Below are 21,366 nucleotides of genomic sequence, written 5' to 3'. Positions count from 1 at the left end.
CACTGTATCCAAGTGTATTTTTCAAATAACTTTTTTTAATTTCAGTTTTCCTGACATTTATTACCTTATCTCAATAGTATAAATTCTCCATATGAGGCCTGTTTTTTTTTTTTTTTTTTTTTTTTTTTTTTTTTTTTTGTAAACAAATATACATAAAGTTTAAAGGTTATAACTATTTAAGTGAAGCCACATATTGGTTATCAATAATAAAACTTTGGATACAGAAAATTAATTTTTTATTTAAGTGATTAGATTTGTGATTAGTTGTAATTATCAACTCAGAATTGATTCAGTGCTTCCGAATTGATTCAGTGCTTGCCATAGAGATGCTCTCATCATTGCAAAATATGAATCTTGAATTTACTAGAATACAAAGGCTAATGATTTGACATGTCTAAGAACAGGAACCAATTATATATTATATATTTTGGTGACTTGGTCTTCATATATGCTGCTGGGTTCATCTAATCCAGATCAAATAAAGTATATTTCGATAAAGTATTGATGCTTTTGAATGGATGTATGCATAGAAGGCTATTAATTTTAATCAAAAATTTTATGGCTTTCATAACATAATTACAAAATTTGACTGACAGCAATTTAAAACTTTTACTGCAATTAAAAATTCTTCAAAACTTCAATATCCTTTACATTTGATATAAAACTGGTTTTGGTCTTTTGCACATCCATATTGCGGTTGTTGAGAAACATGAACAATCTCATTACAACTTGTCTCAACTAATGCACCAAACATCGAAAGCGAGACTTAGTACCTAATTTGCAGCATGACAAGATGATGCACTGGTACAATTAATTCTCGTTCTCCGTCATGTTAGACTTCAGGGAGACTTTGGGATTTTGTTGGTAACAACTTACACATGAAGAATTGTTTTTATTAGTGAAGTTCGTTAATATCGTTTCCGTAGCGAGCACTGGGCACTAAAAAGGTAACAAGCAATAAATGAAACGGCACACGGTACGTCATGTATTTCAATTTCATAGATGTATGTTTTTATAGAAAGAGTAAAATGTTTTAACCTTTGTGGCTGCTATCAAATTTTTGTATTTTGCAGCTCAGAGCTGCTTTTGGAACTTGATTAAGTTAAGTCGTAAAATAGATAAATCGTTTGTAAGAGAATAAACGACGGTGCTTCGACCTCGTGTAGGCGATTGTTGATGTTTACATGATGTTTAGTTAGTCTTAGAATATTATTTTATTTCATTTTTACCACCATTGCAAAAATATCTATTTCAACAAATGATAAAGTGCTTAGCATTTTAAATTTTTTTTCAGAAACTTTCCACTAATGAAGTCCTAAAGGAGGACGATGGGGATGTTTTTCTTTTCTTTTTTTCAGTATGAAACTGTCTGTAGCCAGACAGTCATTACATTTAATTTGGCAGTTTTAACACCTGCAGAGAGTTCATTAAAGCAGATACTTGCTATTACATAGAACACACTGGCTATATGACTATGAGATATCCAATGACTACCAGTTAATTGTGTTTTTAAGTAAAGGTGAAGTGCATAAGCATTTGACACTTGATGCATTTGATAAATCCAAGTCTACCATATTTATTTTTATATATATTTTCTGAAAGGGCTAAAGCTTATATGCAGATAAGCTAAAAAAAAAATTGCATGTAATGTCAACTTAAGACATCCAGGGCTTCCTAACTAGAGCACACACGATTAAAAGCATTGGTAATAAGGCGGTGTGACTGAAATGCGCAATACACCGCAATACAGCGCAACACAGTGCAATACACTTCAAAAATCAAATCCAGTTGCAATTACACAAAAGAAATGACCATTCCCAGCAAAGTAGGGTGATATAAAAGCAACCTATACATTACTAGGTAAGTAATATCGTTTATATGACTTAACAAATCAGCAAGACTTTTATATTGTCCGGTTGGCAGCCATGTTGGCGAGTGGCTCTTCTTGGATATATTACTGGCCAAGAAGAGCTACTCGCCAACATGGCGGCTGACCAAACAATGAAAAAATTGTCAAGTTGTATCAGCAATATTAATTACTATGTACTATATTTTGCTTTTATATCACCCTATTTTATTTGAGATTACCCTTTCCTGTGTTTACTTGCAACTGGACTTGTGTTATCAAGTGTATTGCGCTGTGTTGCGCTGTATTGCAGTGTATTGCGCATTTCAGTCACACCCGTAATAAGGTACTGATGTTTCCACACATCTTTTACAGATTTACCTCTCTTTTCCATGCAGGTCTTACAATTTTCCCCACACCCCAGTCCAAAAGTACTGCAGTGATATATAATTTGTTTTCCACATATTTACTATCCTTTGCCAGGGCCGCAGATTAATTTTGTGCATTTTTATTTGTTTAATATCGGACACTGGCTTTTAGCAATTGTATGGAAGACATTTCAGTAACACTTCTGCTCTGACTTAAGCTGCTAAGTTAAACATTATTTATACCCATATATCTTTTAGACTAGATTGCTAACTAAATATGACACACACACACACACACACACACACGCACACACACACACAGAGCAAGAATGAAATACTAGAGGATAATTATTCAAAGTCACAGTAATCAAGGGCTTTCATTATGTGTTTTTAATAAAAACACTTTCATCTGATAAAATCAATATCAAAGGCTTTCACAAAGTGTTTTTCTTAAAATGCCATATAAATAAGTAATAAGTAGTTTTTATTTAGGTAAAGAATCTTAACACTTTTAATTGCTATGTAACTGAAAAGAAAGCACGCTGCTCAGTTTTAAAACAAATTTGTTTGGGAACCATATTTGATACCCAAGTCAGGGATGCTAGTCTTCCGGTTTTTACCGGAATTCCGGTTTTTTGCGTCCAGTTATAAAATTTTCTGGTACTATATTTTGTTCCGGAATTCTCGTTTTTAACGTGGTCGCGGACTGGACGAACGATGCGTCAGAGGAACGTCGCATTTCAACCATTGCGACAGAGCTGCGTTTCAACACAATATCTAGTCACAACCGTAGCACGTGATTTATTTATGGCGCTTGATTGGTTGGAAATGTAGGCTTTAATGTCGGCACCCATGTGGAAAGTTTTGACACCGCGTGCGCGGAATTTTGAACTAAACCAAACTAAATGGATTTCGCGGAGAGGGGAACAGACGATATTAGAAACATCGACATTACTGTCAAAAATAGATTTAGTTGGAGTTGGCTGGAGGAAAAGGACAATAATGACGATTTTTTTTCTACCTATGTTCGGAAGCGAAAGTCCCCCGGAGAAGCTTGGTGTGTATGGTGCAACGACGTGATCCGGTACGGAAGCAGTGGTAAAAAAGCTCTGAAAAACCATGCTAAAACAACTAAGCATGCCAAAGCACGTAGTTGTTTTTACACATTTTTGTTGCTTGGGCATTACCACGAAAGCCATTACCAATCTTTGAAAATGATAAATGAAAGGGATTAATATTTAGTGACTATCATTATCATGCTGGTGATTATCAAGCTTACGTGAGGGATCATTAGGCCTACTGTCTACTATGGGTGGTAGGTGTTTATGTACTGATGGCACTTCCATCTTGTCAATGTCAAGATTATCCTTGGAAACAACTGTTGAAAATTACCATGAAGTTGTGAAGACATATATTGCAATATATTTATTAAATAAAATTTGAAATATAGTAATTGTTTCATAATCAATTTGTACCCCCCCCCCCCCCCCCCCCCCCCCCCCCCCCCCCCCCCCCCGTCTTTGCCAAAAAAAAGTTCAGGTTTTCTTTCCGGACCCCACTAGCATCTCTGCCAAGTAAATTCACATGCAGTGATATAATGGATGATTGTGCATTTTTTCTGTAGCATTTTATGATTTAAGATCTCATTGCAAAATCTGCCACCCACTCACTTTTTTTCAGTCCCGTAAATGTTGTACATGAGAATGTTTTCTTTTTCTTTTTACGCAACTCATTCCTTTCTTTAAACATTATTTGGTATGTGTGTTTGAATTGTAATCTTTAAATTGTTACCCAAGTCACTGCACATCAAATTCTGTTCACCTTAAGTCAAGAAGACTATTCTAACCCTTGCTTGCTCAACTTTGGTCTGTGACCCGAAATTCCTTTCCAGCACCTTTCTTTTGGTATTGAAATGAGCATATTTTTAATACCTAGACATTGTTATCTTTAGTGGTCCTGACCTCTGAGGGAGTGATAAAAGATTGATCCTTTGAACACTTTACTGAGGGGACAGTGAAGCTTATAGAAATATCCTGGCTACCTAGCAAGCAAAAGTTATCACGAACAGAATTTCTACCAGGCAAGTGCACTGACATGGGGTCAGTGTCACTGAGATAGCTGGTCATTTAGAGGGACATTGAAGTGGACAAAACGGCCATGTCTTGGATTAACCAGGTGGGTGAACAGTATTTGCGTATTAGCATTATTTACATTGATAAAGCTCAAGTTGCCCAAGTTTTTAGTTATGATCTTTTTAGATGGTGTATATAGGTCCTTTCTTTTGAGCTAAGTGACTATATTTTGCTGCTATATGAGATATTTATAAATTTGTTTTTTGATGTTAGATTTTAAGAGAGGAAGGCATAAAAGTAGAGGGGTTGACAGTAGTCTCATAATTTGGATGTTAAATTTCATGAAATAAAGTTTGAATGCCATATACATCTGTCTTGATACAAATTGATCAAAATGGGTGGCTATTTGTTTTTAGATTATTCATTGAAGTTACTCTCTTGATATCTGCCCAGGGTCTGTTTGTCATAATTTTTGAAATGGTTTAAGCTAATGCAAATATTAAAACATTTTAATGAAACTTTATTAGTGATAAAAACCAATATCAGACCATAAAAAAATTATATATCTCATCTCACCTTTTGAATGAATAATTTTTAGCCATGTACCAAGCTTGATTTTCCTTCACTCAGCTGAAATATATTTCTTACACTGGTACATGCATCGAGATATTGTTGCCCACCAAAACACCACCACTGCCTAGCACACGCACACACTCCCATTTGTGTCTTATCAAAGTTAAATCCCCTGGTCTAAACAATTTGATAGCAGTTCTATAGCTTTGTTAGTTCACTTTATTGCTACTAGGTGTAGCCACTGTATTGTTATTGGGTGGGGTGGGTGTGATCTCATTGAATCACGCCTCAATTTGAATAAGGAAAGTCCATTCAACCTGATTGCCCACTTATTGAACCCTACAAAGGTCTGTGTACAGTAGCACTGGATGTGAGTGGACAATGGTGACCAGTATCCATCTGTAGAAAGGTATCTGTACTGAGTTTTTTAAAACTTAATATCTACTCAGAGTACCGTAAATGAAACAGGTATAAAAATGCCCGGGTCCCCTTTGATACTTTGTAACAAGTATGAAGATATACAATAAAGATTTTTCATTCTAAGAAGTATTTGTTCTGTGATTAGTTATCATCGATATAATGTAGATTTGATGTATAACTTGTACGGAGGAATATAGTAACTGATCTATAAATAATGAAGGTATATTGTACACCGTATGTGCTTTGCAAATATTGAACTGCTCACAGAACAAATAAGGTGTGGTTTAGGTGCACCTAACAAGATTTCAAAACAGTTAAATGACGTACATAAAGGTGTCCACACCAGATATGTTGAGCAGGGCATAAGGTTACAAGTCATTTTTCTCAGGTAAGTCAAAGACTAAACCCAGCCAACCCCTACCAGTAGTTCAGACACAAGACTGTAGTGATAGACGTATATAATCCAGCCGTTAGTTGTATGGAATTTCTATGGACTTGATTAACCCAGCTGGTGTTAATTCTTATGCAAACCAGTGTCCAGGTATTGTGAAAGCTGGACAGGTAATGGGGAGAAAGCACAGCTGGAGACAGTGTTGCTGGGACAGCTTAACTGATCATGCCTTTAACTTAAGGAAGGCAGGCTGCTCGTGACTTCAGTTTAAAGGTTTCTGGACAGAGTTTTGTTGATTTTAAGCCTTATCAGTTAAGCAGTTACCAAACATGAATTTATGAGTTCTTTATTGAACCTTCCTCAGTGTTGAAAAACAGAATGACGTAGAAGACAGTGGGTATTGTCTTCATACATCTACAGCCTACTTGCCATATGTAACAGGGCAGAATTATATGTTAGACATGTAGGAAAAAGAGGAGGTGGTACGTTTCTTACTTGATCAGTCATCTATGCGACAAAAACGCTTACAGGTGAGCCGTCGAAGAAATATGATACCAGAATGGAGGGATCACCTGGAGACATTCTTGCTAAAGTGAAACAGGATCTGAACTCGTCTCTCACAATTCTGTGTTGTTGATTATTGTGTATAAGTGTGATATATCTCTGGTAAGTGCTTGTTGTAATGCGAAAACAGGACCGAAGATTCATGTTATCACGTAATGAAGATAGTAATTTTGTTACTTTTGGCCTCATATTGAGGTGTGATCTAAGCTTTTACCTTTATTTAACGTAGCAATAGGCAGTGTTACCATTAATCCCATAGTGAGCTGTAGTTGCTGATGAAAACTAGTAACATTGAAGTGCATTTGTAGAGTATCATTCTGATGAAATTATTTTTTTCATGTGGCACTGGGCTTTGATAAAGATAACCTTGCTTAAACGTACAGTATTAACACTGCTCAAAGGTTCAGTAATACTTGTATGACGATAAAAAAATTGTATTGGCTTTCAGTAGCAGATCTTAAATCCTTTATTACCATTTTGAAAGTGTAATATATTTGGTGGACAGGTAGAAAACACAAGGTGCATTTTGAGGGTAAGCCTGTGTGAAATGGCTGTAATCTCTTCTAAACTTAAAAAGGAGGCGCCCACAATGTAAACAGTAGAATAGTTATCAATCAGTTTAAAGGCAATCAGTCTGGCTTTATTTCAGTTCTTTAGAGCACTAAATATAGCATTTTAAGACTTAATGGATGTGCTCAATATATGTGGACGACATTTTAACAATCATTCCAGTTTAGCCAAGTATTACTGAATAATGTGGAAAGAAAATTGACAAAAGGGCCTCAGCTATAGGGATGACATGCTCTGGTTCTTTTTTTCTAAAAGGTTGGACAAGGAGTAACCTGATATATATATATACAGAATATGAAATCTTGTTCCAAGTTTCACAGCACAGTTAATTATTTAGTGTTCCCTTTCCTTGCAGTGCTGATCTAAGCACCATTCTGTTACATATTTCCCAGCAAGTTAAAATGCTTCAGGCCCGTAGCCAGCAATTTCAAATGGGGGGTTCGTTTTCTGAAAAAGTGGACTTTTTACCATAAAACCTTCTTGTGCCTAGATCAAATTTTATCCAAAGTGGACCTTTTACCAGCAAAAAGGGTGGTTCTTTCGAACCCCTGAACCCCCCTGGCTACGGGCCTGTGCTTTAATCACACACTGAAAATGTTTAAAATACAGGCTCCAGTATATTATGTCTAAGAAGTCAGTTGAAAAGAGCAGCATGTTTCTGCTTGAGTACAGTTTCTTTGATGGTTGTCATTTTCCACTTTCATGTATACAGAAAAGGAAAAAAGGCTTAAGATAAAAAGCAGTTTTCTTGAAAGTTGGTCATAAAGAGCAGAGGGATGCCCCATTTGTCATAAGTCCTGTTGTCACTTGTAACTCTCACATATTACAGTAAGTATACGCTTTAGATCAATATGTGGTATTGAATTTTTTATGGGGGATCCAGTATGTTGACCTACCTTCATTACAGAAATAGCTCAAAAGACATGTTCTTACTCATGTGAGCATTTGTTATGAACTTAGATTAGTCATTAAAATTATATAATTTTGAGAAATATGAAATTAATATAATTAATATAATATTTATCTAAAAAAAAGAAATTTATAAGTATCTGAAGACAACAAAGGCAACTACACTAGATGCAAAGTCACACCCATAAGGCTATAATATAAATATGTTTAACGATTTTGTGTCTCCACATTGTTCTGTTATGTATGCATTATTGTTAAACACCGCTTTAAGTGGTACTCTCCTATTTCACCAATAAAAAAGAAAAGAAAAAAACAGAGGTAGATCATTCATATGCCTTTAGGGTATGCCAACTGTGGTTTCATTTTGACAGTAGCCTTTTTTTTTTGACAATTCATGACCTCTGGATTAGTAAATTCTAGTTTGAAAGGGGAATATGGGGCTTATTTTTTAGTTAGAAGGTCAAGGAGGGACAACTGCCCACCTTTTCCCTAGGATTGGGCAGTGAAATGGCATACTAGGTTAGCTGCGTCTTCATCACCTCACAACAGGTGTCTGTCAGGCATGTTATCTTCTGTTTCTTGTCCTTACTGCCGGAGATAAGGAGGGCGTGTCGTGATAATGTGACAGCTGTTAGCCAATGTGATGATCTAGGTACAGATTTAGACGTCATGACAAGATCTTGTCAACTAGGTAAGTTGTTGGATGAGGTCTGTGATGTAATTATGTCAGAGAGGAGCCGAAGGATCAAGGTGGAAAGGCACAATCACCTTGGAAGGAGTTAAGGGTGCATTTACAACCCTGTTATGACAGCCTATCTTAGTGCACTGTCAGCAGACTGTGGTGTAACCATTTCAAACCATAGGCAGCCAGTCTAAGAGCACATTCAGAACAGCAGACTAACAGATCCTTGGATCAAATATGGCAGCTCCACTTGAATGCTTGTTGCATAATCACTGCAAGGGGGGGGGGGGGGGAGGATCTGTTCAGTACCTAATTGGGAGTTAAGCAGCAAATTTTTAAGTGGGTCACCAAATGTGATGGGTGGATCTATTAGTCCACTGTTATGAATACGCACTGATCCCTCTTCTGATCACTGTACCCTGAGTTTCAGAGCAGACATGCTTCTGAAGCTTTCAAATTCAAAATTCAACATATGGCACTGTATGATGGGCTTGAAGACATGTTCCCTAGGGTGTAATGCAAATATTATATTGGCCTTGATATCATTGGCGAGTTGGTGATGAGTTGTAATCATTTGTGGGCAATTTAGTTTGAAAAGGGTTAATTTTCTATTAAAAAGGCTGTTAAATTTGGCAACAAACAAGAATTAAGGCAGGGATGTTTATTCTAGGTAGGCCAGTTACTCACATTGTGTAATACAAAAATGAATTTGTGTGAACTGTTGTCATTTTGTTGTGAACCGTCTAAAATGACTTTAACTTTAATTTATAACTGTACTGAATTCCAGTGTATCAATTTCCATTAACGAATTAACTAATCTATGGGCTCCGACATGACTCCAGATTCGACTCAGTCTTTCACTTTACGTGCACAGAGAAGCATAACAGAACAACCTCACATCTTCAGTCTCAGATCAAAAGTGTCTTTATTATGGACAAGCTTCAAGTTATATACAGATTATCTACAGGGAATCTATGTGTACATGTGGCTGCTACTTATTTACATGCGTGTACATGTGGCTGCTACTTATTTACATACTAATTGTTGTGCAATATTAACAGGTGATATGCATCTGCCTAAGGAATAGGCCTACCTATGGGCCTCTACCGAAAATAATATTTATGTATGCAGGACAGATGCAAATTATATAATAATACGTTGATTAACTCTGAATACACAATGTGGAGTTAGTGCAGGATTCCACACGCCTTCCCCTCTTTATAAAAAATAATGGTACATTATTTTTAAAATTATATCAACGTGAACAATAAAAGTTCCCGGAATATAAAAATCCTTTTCATTAAACTCAATTAAGCCATCTATACAGTTATGCCAAATTTTAATTTTGGATGCTTGATCCGTATGTATAAATGTATCCTTTGAACAAAAAATACATTTTTTTTTTCAGAGTTAAAATTTTATCATATTCCTATCACATACCGTTACTACAACAACAATGATGATTATTATGATATTAACTCCTAATTTTATCTAATTTCATACTTCTATAATTAACATAGGAGATTCTATCTTTAAGAGATATTTTATCAAATATATACCTGTATATATATATTTATATCCAATTACAATAATAGCCAAAGCAATAATTGTTTTTAAGCATTTTTTCAAATAACACGTCATTTATACAATACTCTGTTTAGACAAATCATTAAATTCTGCTTTAAACACATCATTATTCGATAGTTCAGTTATAACATATCTTTATACAAAACTCTGGAATGATCTGTAGATCTTCAACAGATTTTGTTTTTCATTCTGTTCGGGTGTCCAGTTCACCCAACCTCTACCAGCCAAACCTGGCAGAGTAGCCGGATTAGTCGCCGAACTACTCGACTCTTCTCTCTATTCAGACTTTTCACCGATTCCAAACGTTCATTTCCCGGTCCGTTTCAGGGTCGTTGGGGTGTGGATGTGGAAGTATTTTTTTTCCAGTGTCGGCACGTAACGTAGAGCCTGACGCTAATCCAGGGTCGCAGTGTCGCAGACCTTGACGCTGAAAGAGACCCTTGCCACCAAAACCCATGCAAAAGATTGCAATAAGGAATTGCCGACACCCAATCCGAAACCATAAAACAGATCCCGACAAAAAACTGATATCTATTAAACATAAATTGTGGTTAATCTAACCCTTACATAAGCATCTATAGATAGCCAGGCTTCTCATCTAAAGGAAAAAAAATAGAATCATTAATATAACACAACATTACAAAATAGGATTCCCCACATATTTCATCATTTTTTTTTTAATCAACTCGGGGCTGTGGTTCTCCGGAGTGAGGCTCGTCTCACCTAAAGGAAAAAATTAAAGGCTTTAATAAAAATAAAACATTAAAAAAAATCAATATCCAGCACTGCCGGACCTACAATTATCGTTCTGACCCGCACTTGCTAGGCCAAGTAAAATAAATTTCCTCAAAATTTGTAGGTCTTACGTGTCCTTTATAGTACACCCATACATTTATTAAACATTAAAATATAATCCCATGGACGCTCTTCACATCTTGTTTTGAAGTTCCCTTCACTTCTCGACTTTTCCTTCTGGAAAATACAAAGAAAAATACATGTTCATATATATTTCGAATCATCGACGCATTCGATATATTTTCTTTCTTTATCAAGATACCTAACTGCCCGATAACTTTACTAATAACACTTATTTCTGGTACAGTCTGTGTATTACTCAATTCTATCAAAGTTTATACCCATCATCGAAAATAACCTTATCACATTGAAAATAACCTTATCCCTTAATTAATCCCACAGATACTCTGGGTTTCAATTTATGAAATTAGACGACTCTCACCTAAGCATGAAGGATGGGCCCTATCCCTCATACTAACCCGTCCCATCACCACTAGTAGTGAGGACACAGGCTGGCTTGAATAATCCAATTACCATAATGAATATTTTCCCATCATACTCTGTGCCACCGCTATATCTTCCCTCTTATTCCTAAGCTTCTCTTCTATCTTTACATGGAATCCTTTTAAAAATCTCTATGATCTCTTAACATTATCATAAATACTGCATTTACCGGACCTTCCTATCGCCGTAGTTAAGCAGTCTACCTCCATATCATTACTTCTTGTATCATTCTGACCCACTTTCCTAACTTTAATTGGCTTGGGGCTTGATTGATTTTCATCTGGGACAACTTGTGTTTCAGCGTGTTGCATGCATCGTTTTCTAAATCGTGTATTATGCGAGTGTGATGGTATGACAATTGGCCTTTTAGGTTGTGTGATTTCGTTTGATTCTTCCGAGTCTGACATGTCAACACTTTCCGTGTCCTCTTTATTATTATCATTTTCTGCACTCACCACATCATTCGCTTCTTCGCGATTTAGATTTTCTGTGGGTGCATTGATGTCAGCTCTAACAGCTTCTGTTTGCGCTGGTTCTGGACCTCGTTGCGCGGGTACTGCTGCAGGATTAGGTCTTCGGAAAACTCTCCGAGCTCTAGGTGCAATCCCTTCCCAAGCTATGTTTGGTTCAACTAATTTCAACCTACGCCTGTTTATCGTGCGCGTTTTACCTGTCTGCTGATTTACCAGCCAAAAAACATTTCCGCGATACCTAGTTACCGTGAATATCGGATCATATCTTGATCCAAATGTAACTCTATCTGGTGCCGTAACAATGACACTATCTCCAACTTCAATCTTTTCGGCATTGGCCTTCGCGTCATACTGTCGTTTTGTTTCTATTCGTGCTGTCTGAAGGTTCTCTCTAGCTATCGCTAACGCATCTGAAAGTTCCGCTAACCGGCCGTTTAGCGCGTTTGTATTATCTCCATAGGTGAGCAATTTAGATAGGGGGACTCGTGGCATTCTGCCGTACACTAGAAAATATGGACTAAAACCTGTCACCGTGGAAATGCTACTTCGATAAGCGAATAAAGCATTTGCTACTTGTCCCTCCCATGATTTGACATCATTGTTCACTAAACGCGATAACAAACCTTTGTAAGTGGCATTGAATCTCTCTATTTTCCCAGAACAGGCAGGGTTATATGGTGTTGTCCTTCTGTGATCAATTCCAAGACCCGAAAGATACGCTCTGAATTCGTATGCGCTGAATTCACTACCTCTATCAGAGATAATAATCTGTGGAATAGAGTGGCGGGGGAAAAAGTCATTTGCCAGGGCATTTTCTACCGATTTAGCAGTTTTATTTGGAATTGGATAAGATTCAGCCCAACCCGTTAAATAATCTATCACATTCAAACAATATTTGTTTCCTCTCGATGATTCTACAAAGGGGCCAATTAAATCCATTCCCACGATCTGGAATGGGTATGAGGCGAGAGGCAATTCACCTAAAGTCGTCCTCACTGGGCGGGGTTTATGTACTAAGCAAGTCGGACATCGTTTTAAGGCTTGTGTTATATGTTTTCGCATTCCTGGCCAGACATACGCTTCTCTTACCCGACAAAGTGTTTTGTGGATACCCATGTGCCCCACGTTTTTGTGACAGTTTTCAATCACCTTCTCTCTAAATTGTCTTGGTAACATCAACCGAGGATATTCGGGTTCAGTGTGTGTCGGAGGCCGCGTTGAGTAGAGCAGACCCTGGTAAATTTCAAAGTCAGACTCCTCGTTTTTCGCCTCTTCAATTTCATCCGAGAACTCTTCAACCTGACCCTTCTGTACCTCTTCAATATTCAAGCCGTCAGCTTCAAAAGGGATGTTATAAATGGGCATGCTATCAGGAATCATCCTTGGGTCTACCCAATCGTCCTCCGTATCCATGATAGCCATCTCCCCTTTTAATTCTTCTCTCTCCTCAGGTAACCTGCTCAAAAAATCCGCGCATATGTTTGTCGTGCCTTTCACGTATTCGATTTTTGCATTGTACTCTGCCAAAACTGCAGCCCACCTTTGTAATCTTGAATTTTGAATTTTAGATGAAAACATTGCTTTTAGCGGTTTATGGTCGGTGTAAATTGTAACGTCCGCGCCCCATAAATATGGTCTCAATTTATTCACGCTGTACATGATTGCATAAGCCTCTTTTTCTATTGTACTGTAATTCGTTTGTGTCTTGGACAGTTTGTGGCTTATATAGTGAACTACACGATCTTTTCCCGCGTCATCAGTTTGTACTAAAACCGCGCCTATGGCTTTGTTGCTCGCGTCAGTGTATAGCTTGTACGGTTGATTGATTTTGGGATGGGCCATCACTTTATTCGACATCAGGAGATCTTTGAGCCGATCAAAACTCCTTTGCTCTTCACTACCCCATTCAAAAGTGTTGTCTTTGTTGGTTAATTTATATAACGGTGACGCTATTCTCGCGAAGTCTGGGACGGTTCTTGAGTAATAATTACACATCCCCAGAAATGATCTGACTTGTTTTACAGTTTTGGGAACCGGCATATTCTTTATTGGTTTGAGCTTCTCGGGATTACTGCGGATTCCGTCTTTGTTCACTATGTATCCTAAAAGTTTGACCTCGTTTTTTGCAAATTCACATTTATCAGATTTTATTTTCAGATTGGCCTCTCTGAACCTGTCCAAAACTAAACGCAAATGTTTCACATGATCTTCCATATTCTTTGAGTAAACTGTGCAATCATCTATGTAGATGTTACAGCATTTGCCGATTAAGCCTGATAAAACTCGATCCACGACGGCCTGAAAATGATTTGGACCGTTAGAAAGCCCAAACGGCACCCTTTTATATTCAAATAAACCGCGATGGCAAATGAAAGCTGTTTTATTCATGTCCGCTTCGTCAAGAGTAATTTGATTGAAACCATGTTTCAAATCAATGACTGAAAATACCGTCGCGCCTTCCATGTTATCAAAAATATCGTCAATGAGCGGCAAAGGATATCTGTCAATCTTGGTAATTGCGTTAACCTTGCGGTAATCTACGCAAAATCGCATGGATCCGTCGGCTTTAGGAGATAGCACTACGGGGCTACTCCACTGACTGTGGCTCGGTCTGATAATATCGTTTTTGAGAAGATATTCTATTTCTTTATCAATTATCTCTCTTTTCGCGAGCGGTGTGCGATATGCCCTCTGTTGGACCGGCGCGTTGTTTCCCGTGTCTATTATCATCGGCATAATGTCGCATTTTCCTAATGGGTTTTCACTAGTGCTGAACACGTCGCGATATTCACGTATCACTTCATCTATTTCTTTGTGTCCCGATAACGGCGGGAGTTTAACAATTTCCGCGATAAGACCTTCACGGCTATAGTCAGTTAGCGGCCATTCTTTCTCAAACATTGTCATCTTTTTTTCAGCAAAATTTATTCGTGCATTTCCTAGGTTAAGCAAATCAATACCGATGATCATTTCATGTTCAATTTTGTCAATCACAATCACCTCACAAACACCAACACCATCAATTTTAACATTTGTTTTCCCTTTCACTGCAAGTGTTTCTCCCGACACTGTGTATATCTCTTTTGAGTTGTCTAATAATCGACTTCTTCCAGTCGCTTTACAAATTTTCAGGAACTGATCTAATCCTAAACAAGTAACACATGCCCCTGAATCTACCAAAGCCTTACATCTAACACCACTAATGGTGACTGCTAAACCCAGTCTACCGCTGGACTTATTTGAGGTGATTCTTGCTGCATCAATTTTTCTCGTATTTTGTTGTGCTTTTAACTGTCCGCATTCTAATTTTTTATGACCTGGTCTGTTGCAGTAAAAGCATATGGGAGTTTTGCGTTTATGTGTTTGTGGACGCTGTTGTATGCGATACCTTCCCTTGTTGTGCGTATTTTGTGTGTGCCAGCCAGCGTTTACGTGTGGATTTTCTGTTTGGAAAACTGTGTTTTCTATTTTGTTCAGACGTGCATGTAAGTTTTCTTCTGCCTGGGAAACTGCCTCGGCTGCGCTTTGTAACTGTGATACAAAATCATTGTTTTCTTTTAGCGTCGTGTTTACGGCTGATATTTCTAGGTGTGTTTCCTTCCTGGTAGCGTGTTCAGTTTGATCATTTAATATGGCATATGTGGGTGTGCTTGTTTTGTTTTGTGACTTTTGTTGTCCCATGATATTTTCAAAAATCTCTTTCCCTGCACATACATTTTCAGTCCACTGTATTGCTTCTTCAAGGGTATGTGGACGACCCCTAACAATCATATCTTCAGCTAGTTTTTCATCTGCTAACCCTCTAGTATATGCTCTAACAATAATTCTCTCTACATCTGGTACCCTGTCTGTACCATATGCTCGTCTACTTGCCTCCGCAAATAATCTGTTGAATGTTGTTAACGACTCATTATTCGATTGTGTTAACATTTCTAATTTAACCTTCAATCTCTCAGGTTCGTTTACTGATAAAAACGTACGCTGAATAAATTCTCTAACCGTTCCCCATGTAGTACTCATTCTAGCTGGTTGCTTATTTAAAAATCTTTCAACTTCTCTTCTGAGAGCTCCCTTGGTCGTCTTAGTAACTAATTTAGCTACATTCCCTTCTATGTCCCTTATGCTAGGCAAAATTGCATCAACTTGATCTAAATATTCCCTAGTTTCACCATAATCCAACCCATCACATATCCTAATGCCTTCAGCACTATCTGCTATTCTTTGATTCCAAATTTCACTTACCTGTTTTCCTTGTAAGCTTTTTGTGATCATTTCCAAACTTTCCACCAGCTTTTGGTCTAAGTTCCTGGTCGTCGTCTTTGCCATTGTTATTCGTTATTTTCCTCCGTGCACGTTTTTTGTGAAAATTTACTGGCTTGAGCTCGCCAAAAATATGTTGTGAACCGTCTAAAATGACTTTAACTTTAATTTATAACTGTACTGAATTCCAGTGTATCAATTTCCATTAACGAATTAACTAATCTATGGGCTCCGACATGACTCCAGATTCGACTCAGTCTTTCACTTTACGTGCACAGAGAAGCATAACAGAACAACCTCACATCTTCAGTCTCAGATCAAAAGTGTCTTTATTATGGACAAGCTTCAAGTTATATACAGATTATCTACAGGGAATCTATGTGTACATGTGGCTGCTACTTATTTACATGCGTGTACATGTGGCTGCTACTTATTTACATACTAATTGTTGTGCAATATTAACAGGTGATATGCATCTGCCTAAGGAATAGGCCTACCTATGGGCCTCTACCGAAAATAATATTTATGTATGCAGGACAGATGCAAATTATATAATAATACGTTGATTAACTCTGAATACACAATGTGGAGTTAGTGCAGGATTCCACAATTTGGACTAAATCTGACTGAACAGTCAATTGTGATCACTTTTTTGGAAATTTATAAAAAAATGGGCTCATGGTCTGTGAAGCTGGGTCCTAGGGTCAGCTCATTGGAAGTGAATTAAGTGGATGCCATACCAAGGGGTGGGGATAGTAAAAAATAGTAACCACACTATTTGCAGATATGGTTCCAAGTTACTGGCCCAGCTGGACTGGAGATGTTTCCATCAGGTATTACCTAATTATTAACCAGCAACTTTTTTATTTCTAAAAATTGTGATTTATTTCTTACAGTACCTTTACAAATGGTTTGATATTTGTTTTCCCCTCCTCAAAAATAAAATAAAATAAAATGAAATTAAGAAAGAAAAAGCAAAAAATAAAGACCCCTTACCTTTCCACAAAAAGTTTTTTATACCATGCTTGCTACCTTCAAGTGCATTTCAAGTACAAGTTAGTCTTAGAAGGTTTTATGATTGGTCTGTTAATGCTTAAGCCTTTATTTTGTTCTCCATTGTTATTAATACTGACAAAATGACAAAATTAATAACTTGGCAATTACTTAAAAACCTGTTTCATTTGGAGATTTGCTGCTGAGACTTTGTGGGTTTCCAAACATCTTGATCAGATTGAAGTGCAGCTCTGTGTAGATTTACATGCAAAGCTGCAAGTTGTGAGTTCAGTAAAATATGGCCTTTGAGATAAAAGTTATGGCAACCGTGAAGTGAGGTAGGTATAAACTTAAGGCAAGTTTTGATTACAAGGAAAAGGTGCCCAGTTACTATAAATCTTTATCTGAGGAAAGCAATCTGATTTCAGATTGTGTAATATAATGCAGGGTGTCGCCAAGTAATTGTTTTCAAGAATGGCTTGGATTTTATTTAAAACATGTCAAGAAATTGTATTTGATCATTAGTTAAAATATCTCGATGTTGTTTCTCTAAGTTCCTGGCCACTTGTCATATTTTGTTATGACCAATTGGAATGGGACATTAACTTTGTTGATTCTTTATGCTAATAACTGAATGTGACCAACAGGTTGCAGGTCATTATAACCTTTGATTAATCACATAGATTAAAATGTAATAAAACCATGCACTTCATTTGAGACTAAAACCATAGAAGTGAACTGAAGTTTTGCAAGCTGAGGCAGGAAATGTATTGTGTAAAACATCTGTTTTAAAAGTAAGATTTTTGCATGCTAAATTGTATTTCAAAGTAGTTGATCAAAACAGGATCTTGTCAAAGGCCAAGGATCCATTATAGATTATGGACAGCATACCTGGACAAAAATAGCCTTTTTTTTTCATCTCCTGTTCTATAGAATTATACTACGTATGTGGTTAGCTATCTTAACAGCTCTCATTGTTATTGGTGTATTGTGCGACTGCCCTGGGATAGGTGATATGCTTTGTCGGTCTTCAAGGAAAAAAAAAAAAGACGAAAATACTAAAAGAATGGCACGTTTCCTGTCAGGATGGAAGGTTATAATACAGCTTTGGAACCAAAGTTATCCCTTGGGCTTTTTTTGGTTGTGATCATTTTATTTTCGCATTCGTGAATTGGCCCAGATGTTTAAATAGATTTTATGTGCAGGACATGACTTTCCTTATACAGTGTACATGTGAGAGATATTATAACTCCAAGGATAGCTTTTTTTCTTTTGGTTTTCAATATAGGAATGTTGAAAAAATGCCTTGGATTTCAGTTTTTCTGAATTTTAATTTATTTTGAAAAAAAAATGGCTGCAGAAGGAATACTTGGTGTCATCATGATAAAAAAAATGAAGATGGTGGTGTCAGTTGTTTTTTAAAGATCAATATTGCAATATTGAAACTAATAGAATTGAAAAATGACACCATGAATAATTTTGTATAGAGAAGGGAAATTCTATAAAAAGTCCCAAAAACAGTTAAAACTAGTTTACATTTTCCTTTTGTGACTGAACTGTTAAGGGTATATAAGTGTGTAATTTTGAGATTTCATCAATAGATCTTCAATTCATTATCATTTTAATTTTAAGTGGCAAATATTTTGTAAGCAATTAAGAGTTTGATTAATCTTGATTTACATTCTGTTTCTGTTTTCTATTAAAATGATGAAATGTTAATGTACAAAACATGATACCATAGAAAAGAATGAACCAAGGCTTTATTTTGAAAGCAAAAAGCACTTCTTTTCCTCTTTAATGATACAGTATCTTGAGCAAATTTCTCCTTCCGTGTGGGAGAATTGTTGCAGGAGATGAAAAGAAATTCAAGACTAAATACATGTGGACTCTAAATCAACTTGAAACCTTTTGCATGTTGTTTACCTACACATATTTTGACCAGCTCATTTTGTTAAATGGAAACACAAACTTGTATAAGATTTTTAAAATTTTGGTTATATTTACTACATTTTTCTTCACAGATACACCACACTTTGTATAATGCCCATATATAATGGTTTTTATAAAATAATTTTTTTTATAATCAACTAACCATACTCTGCCAGAGGCTTTGGCATACCTGTTAAGTAATAATTGTATGAGAGTTGGCACATGGCCCAATATCCAATTTATTAAGTTATGGATCCATCTTACAAAGGAACTCCATCTATAAGAATGAAAAATAAATATGCTTACAAGAGTCTAGTTTGTTCAAATACCATGCAGTATTGTACTGAGGACTCGAATCAACAAAGAGGGTATAGGTGCTCAGTGAAGGCCGAATAATACAATTCTAAGGGGGAGAATAATTAAGGATGAAGGACTCTGTTTAGCTTTGAGAAAGTCACAGGATATTCTCAAGTGGAGCTTGGGTGTCTCGCGCCTTGCCTGTTACATTCTCTGCGACCATGATGACAATCCTGCCCGAAGCTCACAGTTTGGGGAAGGGATTAGAGTGGTGAATACAGTAGAGGAAAGGGCAGGGATTGGAGAAGTGGACTATGTCATACTTAGACTATTTTAGAGGCTAGTCTCATGTCGTGAAAGTTGGATTTATCTTTACCAACATGGCAACTACTGGAGACCATGTTAGCAAGGTAACTATCTTATGATGAGATGCCTTTGATTTTTAATGTGTTGCTGTAATTAACAATGATGGGAGTAAGAATAATTTTATTGCATTTCCCATTAAGTTATTAATGTGAATCGTAAGGCAACAAGCTGTCACGTACAGTAAGCTTTTCATCTTGTATATATATTACACAATTGGCAAATATGGTGGTTATGATAAGTCCTGATATGTGAGTAGAATTCTAGTCAGCACCGTACATTTTCATGACCATGCATGTAATTTACAACATGCGAGCTTTGTGTATGAATGCATAAATATAATGTTTACATTAGGATGCCTTATACCAATATTCTCAGACTTTTACATAATGATGACCAAGAAAGAGAAGCATATTTGACGTTTATCACTATTTAACCAACGCAAATGGCTTGTATATTAGTATTTTTTTTCTCACTAAATGTACATTGAGTATTGATGTAAAATGATTGGCCTGCATGGTATACCAGTTTCTGTTAAAATGGCAAAGAGTTTTAAAACTTAAATATCCCTTTTAGAGAATGAACCAATGAAAAAGTGAATTGATATCGAAATGGTATATTGCATACCTAAAGCAGGCAAGAATTTGTTTTGATTTGGTCAAGAAATGTTGTTTAAATGATATTCTTCAAGAGTTTCAACCTGTTACACAGTTTAAAAGGACAATGATAAGTACTGTCAGAGAAAGGTAACTATAATATGTATTTAATAAGGCAAATAGTCTTTATTTTAACTTTTGTCAAGGTCTCTTTTCTTTTATGGGTGTAAGTTTTGCTTTATTATAACTAGATAAAGTTTTTAATCACAAAAGCTCTCTTTGGGTCTGTTCTTTTGAAAAGGAACAGCTTTTTTCCAGGACAGAAGAATCTGCTTCTAGCAGCATAATAATTAATGTTGCAATTACTTTTGCAATGTTGTTAACCATATTGAGTGCAACAAAATATAATTTGAAATTGATGTTCTGGCAATAAGCTAGGTTTCAAATATCTACAAAAAAATCAAGAATTATATATATATATATATATATATATATATATATATCAATATTTCATAGTCTTCATTTCCTATGGTACTTTAGGTCACCTAGGTAAAACATTATCACAAAGCTGAGCAGTGAGGTGTTTCACTTGTCGCTGTGATAACAATGCCCCTGCTCTGTATGGCCAAGCAGTCAAGTAGAAAAAATATGGTCTCAGGTTCCTGCAGAAACAGAGAGCATACAGAGAAAAAGAAAACTGGACTAAGAATGATATGTACACATGCAAATTTGTTTAGCTAGGATGGAGTTTGTAGCAATGGCATGGGGGGCTCCCAGCAAGGGGTAGGAGTATAGAGTTTGGTGAGAAACTGATGTAAACACCCAAACATACCTGAATTTTTGTTTGCTTTATTTTGTTTGTTCACGAGAGCCATTTTAAAAAGTATGTTTATTTTGAATGGAAGATTTTTTTTTTACTTAGGAATGTGTCAAAATCTTGCACAAGCGTTGCTGTGCAGAACCTTTAAAAAAACAGTGTCATGTAATTTCAAAACAGTAGACACATAAAAGTATATGTATATACTAGAAAAAGCTTCTGGATGTACATCAAACTTTTTTGATGGCACCTAGTTTTTACATAATACCTTATATTAACTTAAAGACCTTTTTTCACATTATTAGGCATTTAGGCTTCGTTCACATGCAATGTCTATTTTCTAAATTCTATTTTCTA

The 21,366-nt window shown here is 36.4% G+C and overlaps 1 protein-coding gene and 1 long non-coding RNA gene across 14 annotated transcripts in view; one reads left to right on the top strand and one right to left on the bottom strand.

The window, feature by feature from the left end:
* The first annotated feature begins 110 nt into the window (after nucleotides 1-110).
* The window catches only part of LOC106180800 (unconventional myosin-XV-like), a 60,759-nt gene continuing 39,503 nt past the window's right edge, over nucleotides 111-21,366 (top strand). For 3 of the 13 annotated variants that reach the window (XM_087006441.1, XM_013564933.3, XM_087006443.1), the window contains exon 1: nucleotides 19,099-19,643. In XM_087006441.1, the coding sequence (XP_086862567.1) occupies nucleotides 19,614-19,643 (30 nt within the window). In that variant the 5' untranslated portion in view covers nucleotides 19,099-19,613. Of the gene's footprint in view, nucleotides 948-4,984; nucleotides 5,269-5,405; nucleotides 5,668-5,708; nucleotides 6,337-7,873; nucleotides 8,405-19,081; nucleotides 19,644-21,366 lie in introns of those variants that run through there. The other 10 variants (XM_087006444.1, XM_087006442.1, XM_087006448.1 and 7 more) reach the window with 9 other exon arrangements.
* LOC147763337 (uncharacterized) lies at nucleotides 9,297-16,622 on the bottom strand. Its single transcript, XR_015333163.1, has 2 exons — nucleotides 15,997-16,622; nucleotides 9,297-10,954 (listed from the first exon to the last, which is right to left on the bottom strand). It is a non-coding gene; the product is annotated as an uncharacterized LOC147763337 (long non-coding RNA).

This window comes from Lingula anatina, chromosome 2 (assembly GCF_051362555.1).
Source record: "Lingula anatina isolate TDL-2025a chromosome 2, LinAna3.0, whole genome shotgun sequence".
NCBI lineage: Eukaryota > Metazoa > Brachiopoda > Lingulata > Lingulida > Lingulidae > Lingula > Lingula anatina.
Note: the sequence above shows the minus strand (reverse complement) of the source record. Positions and strands in the feature narration are given on the sequence as shown.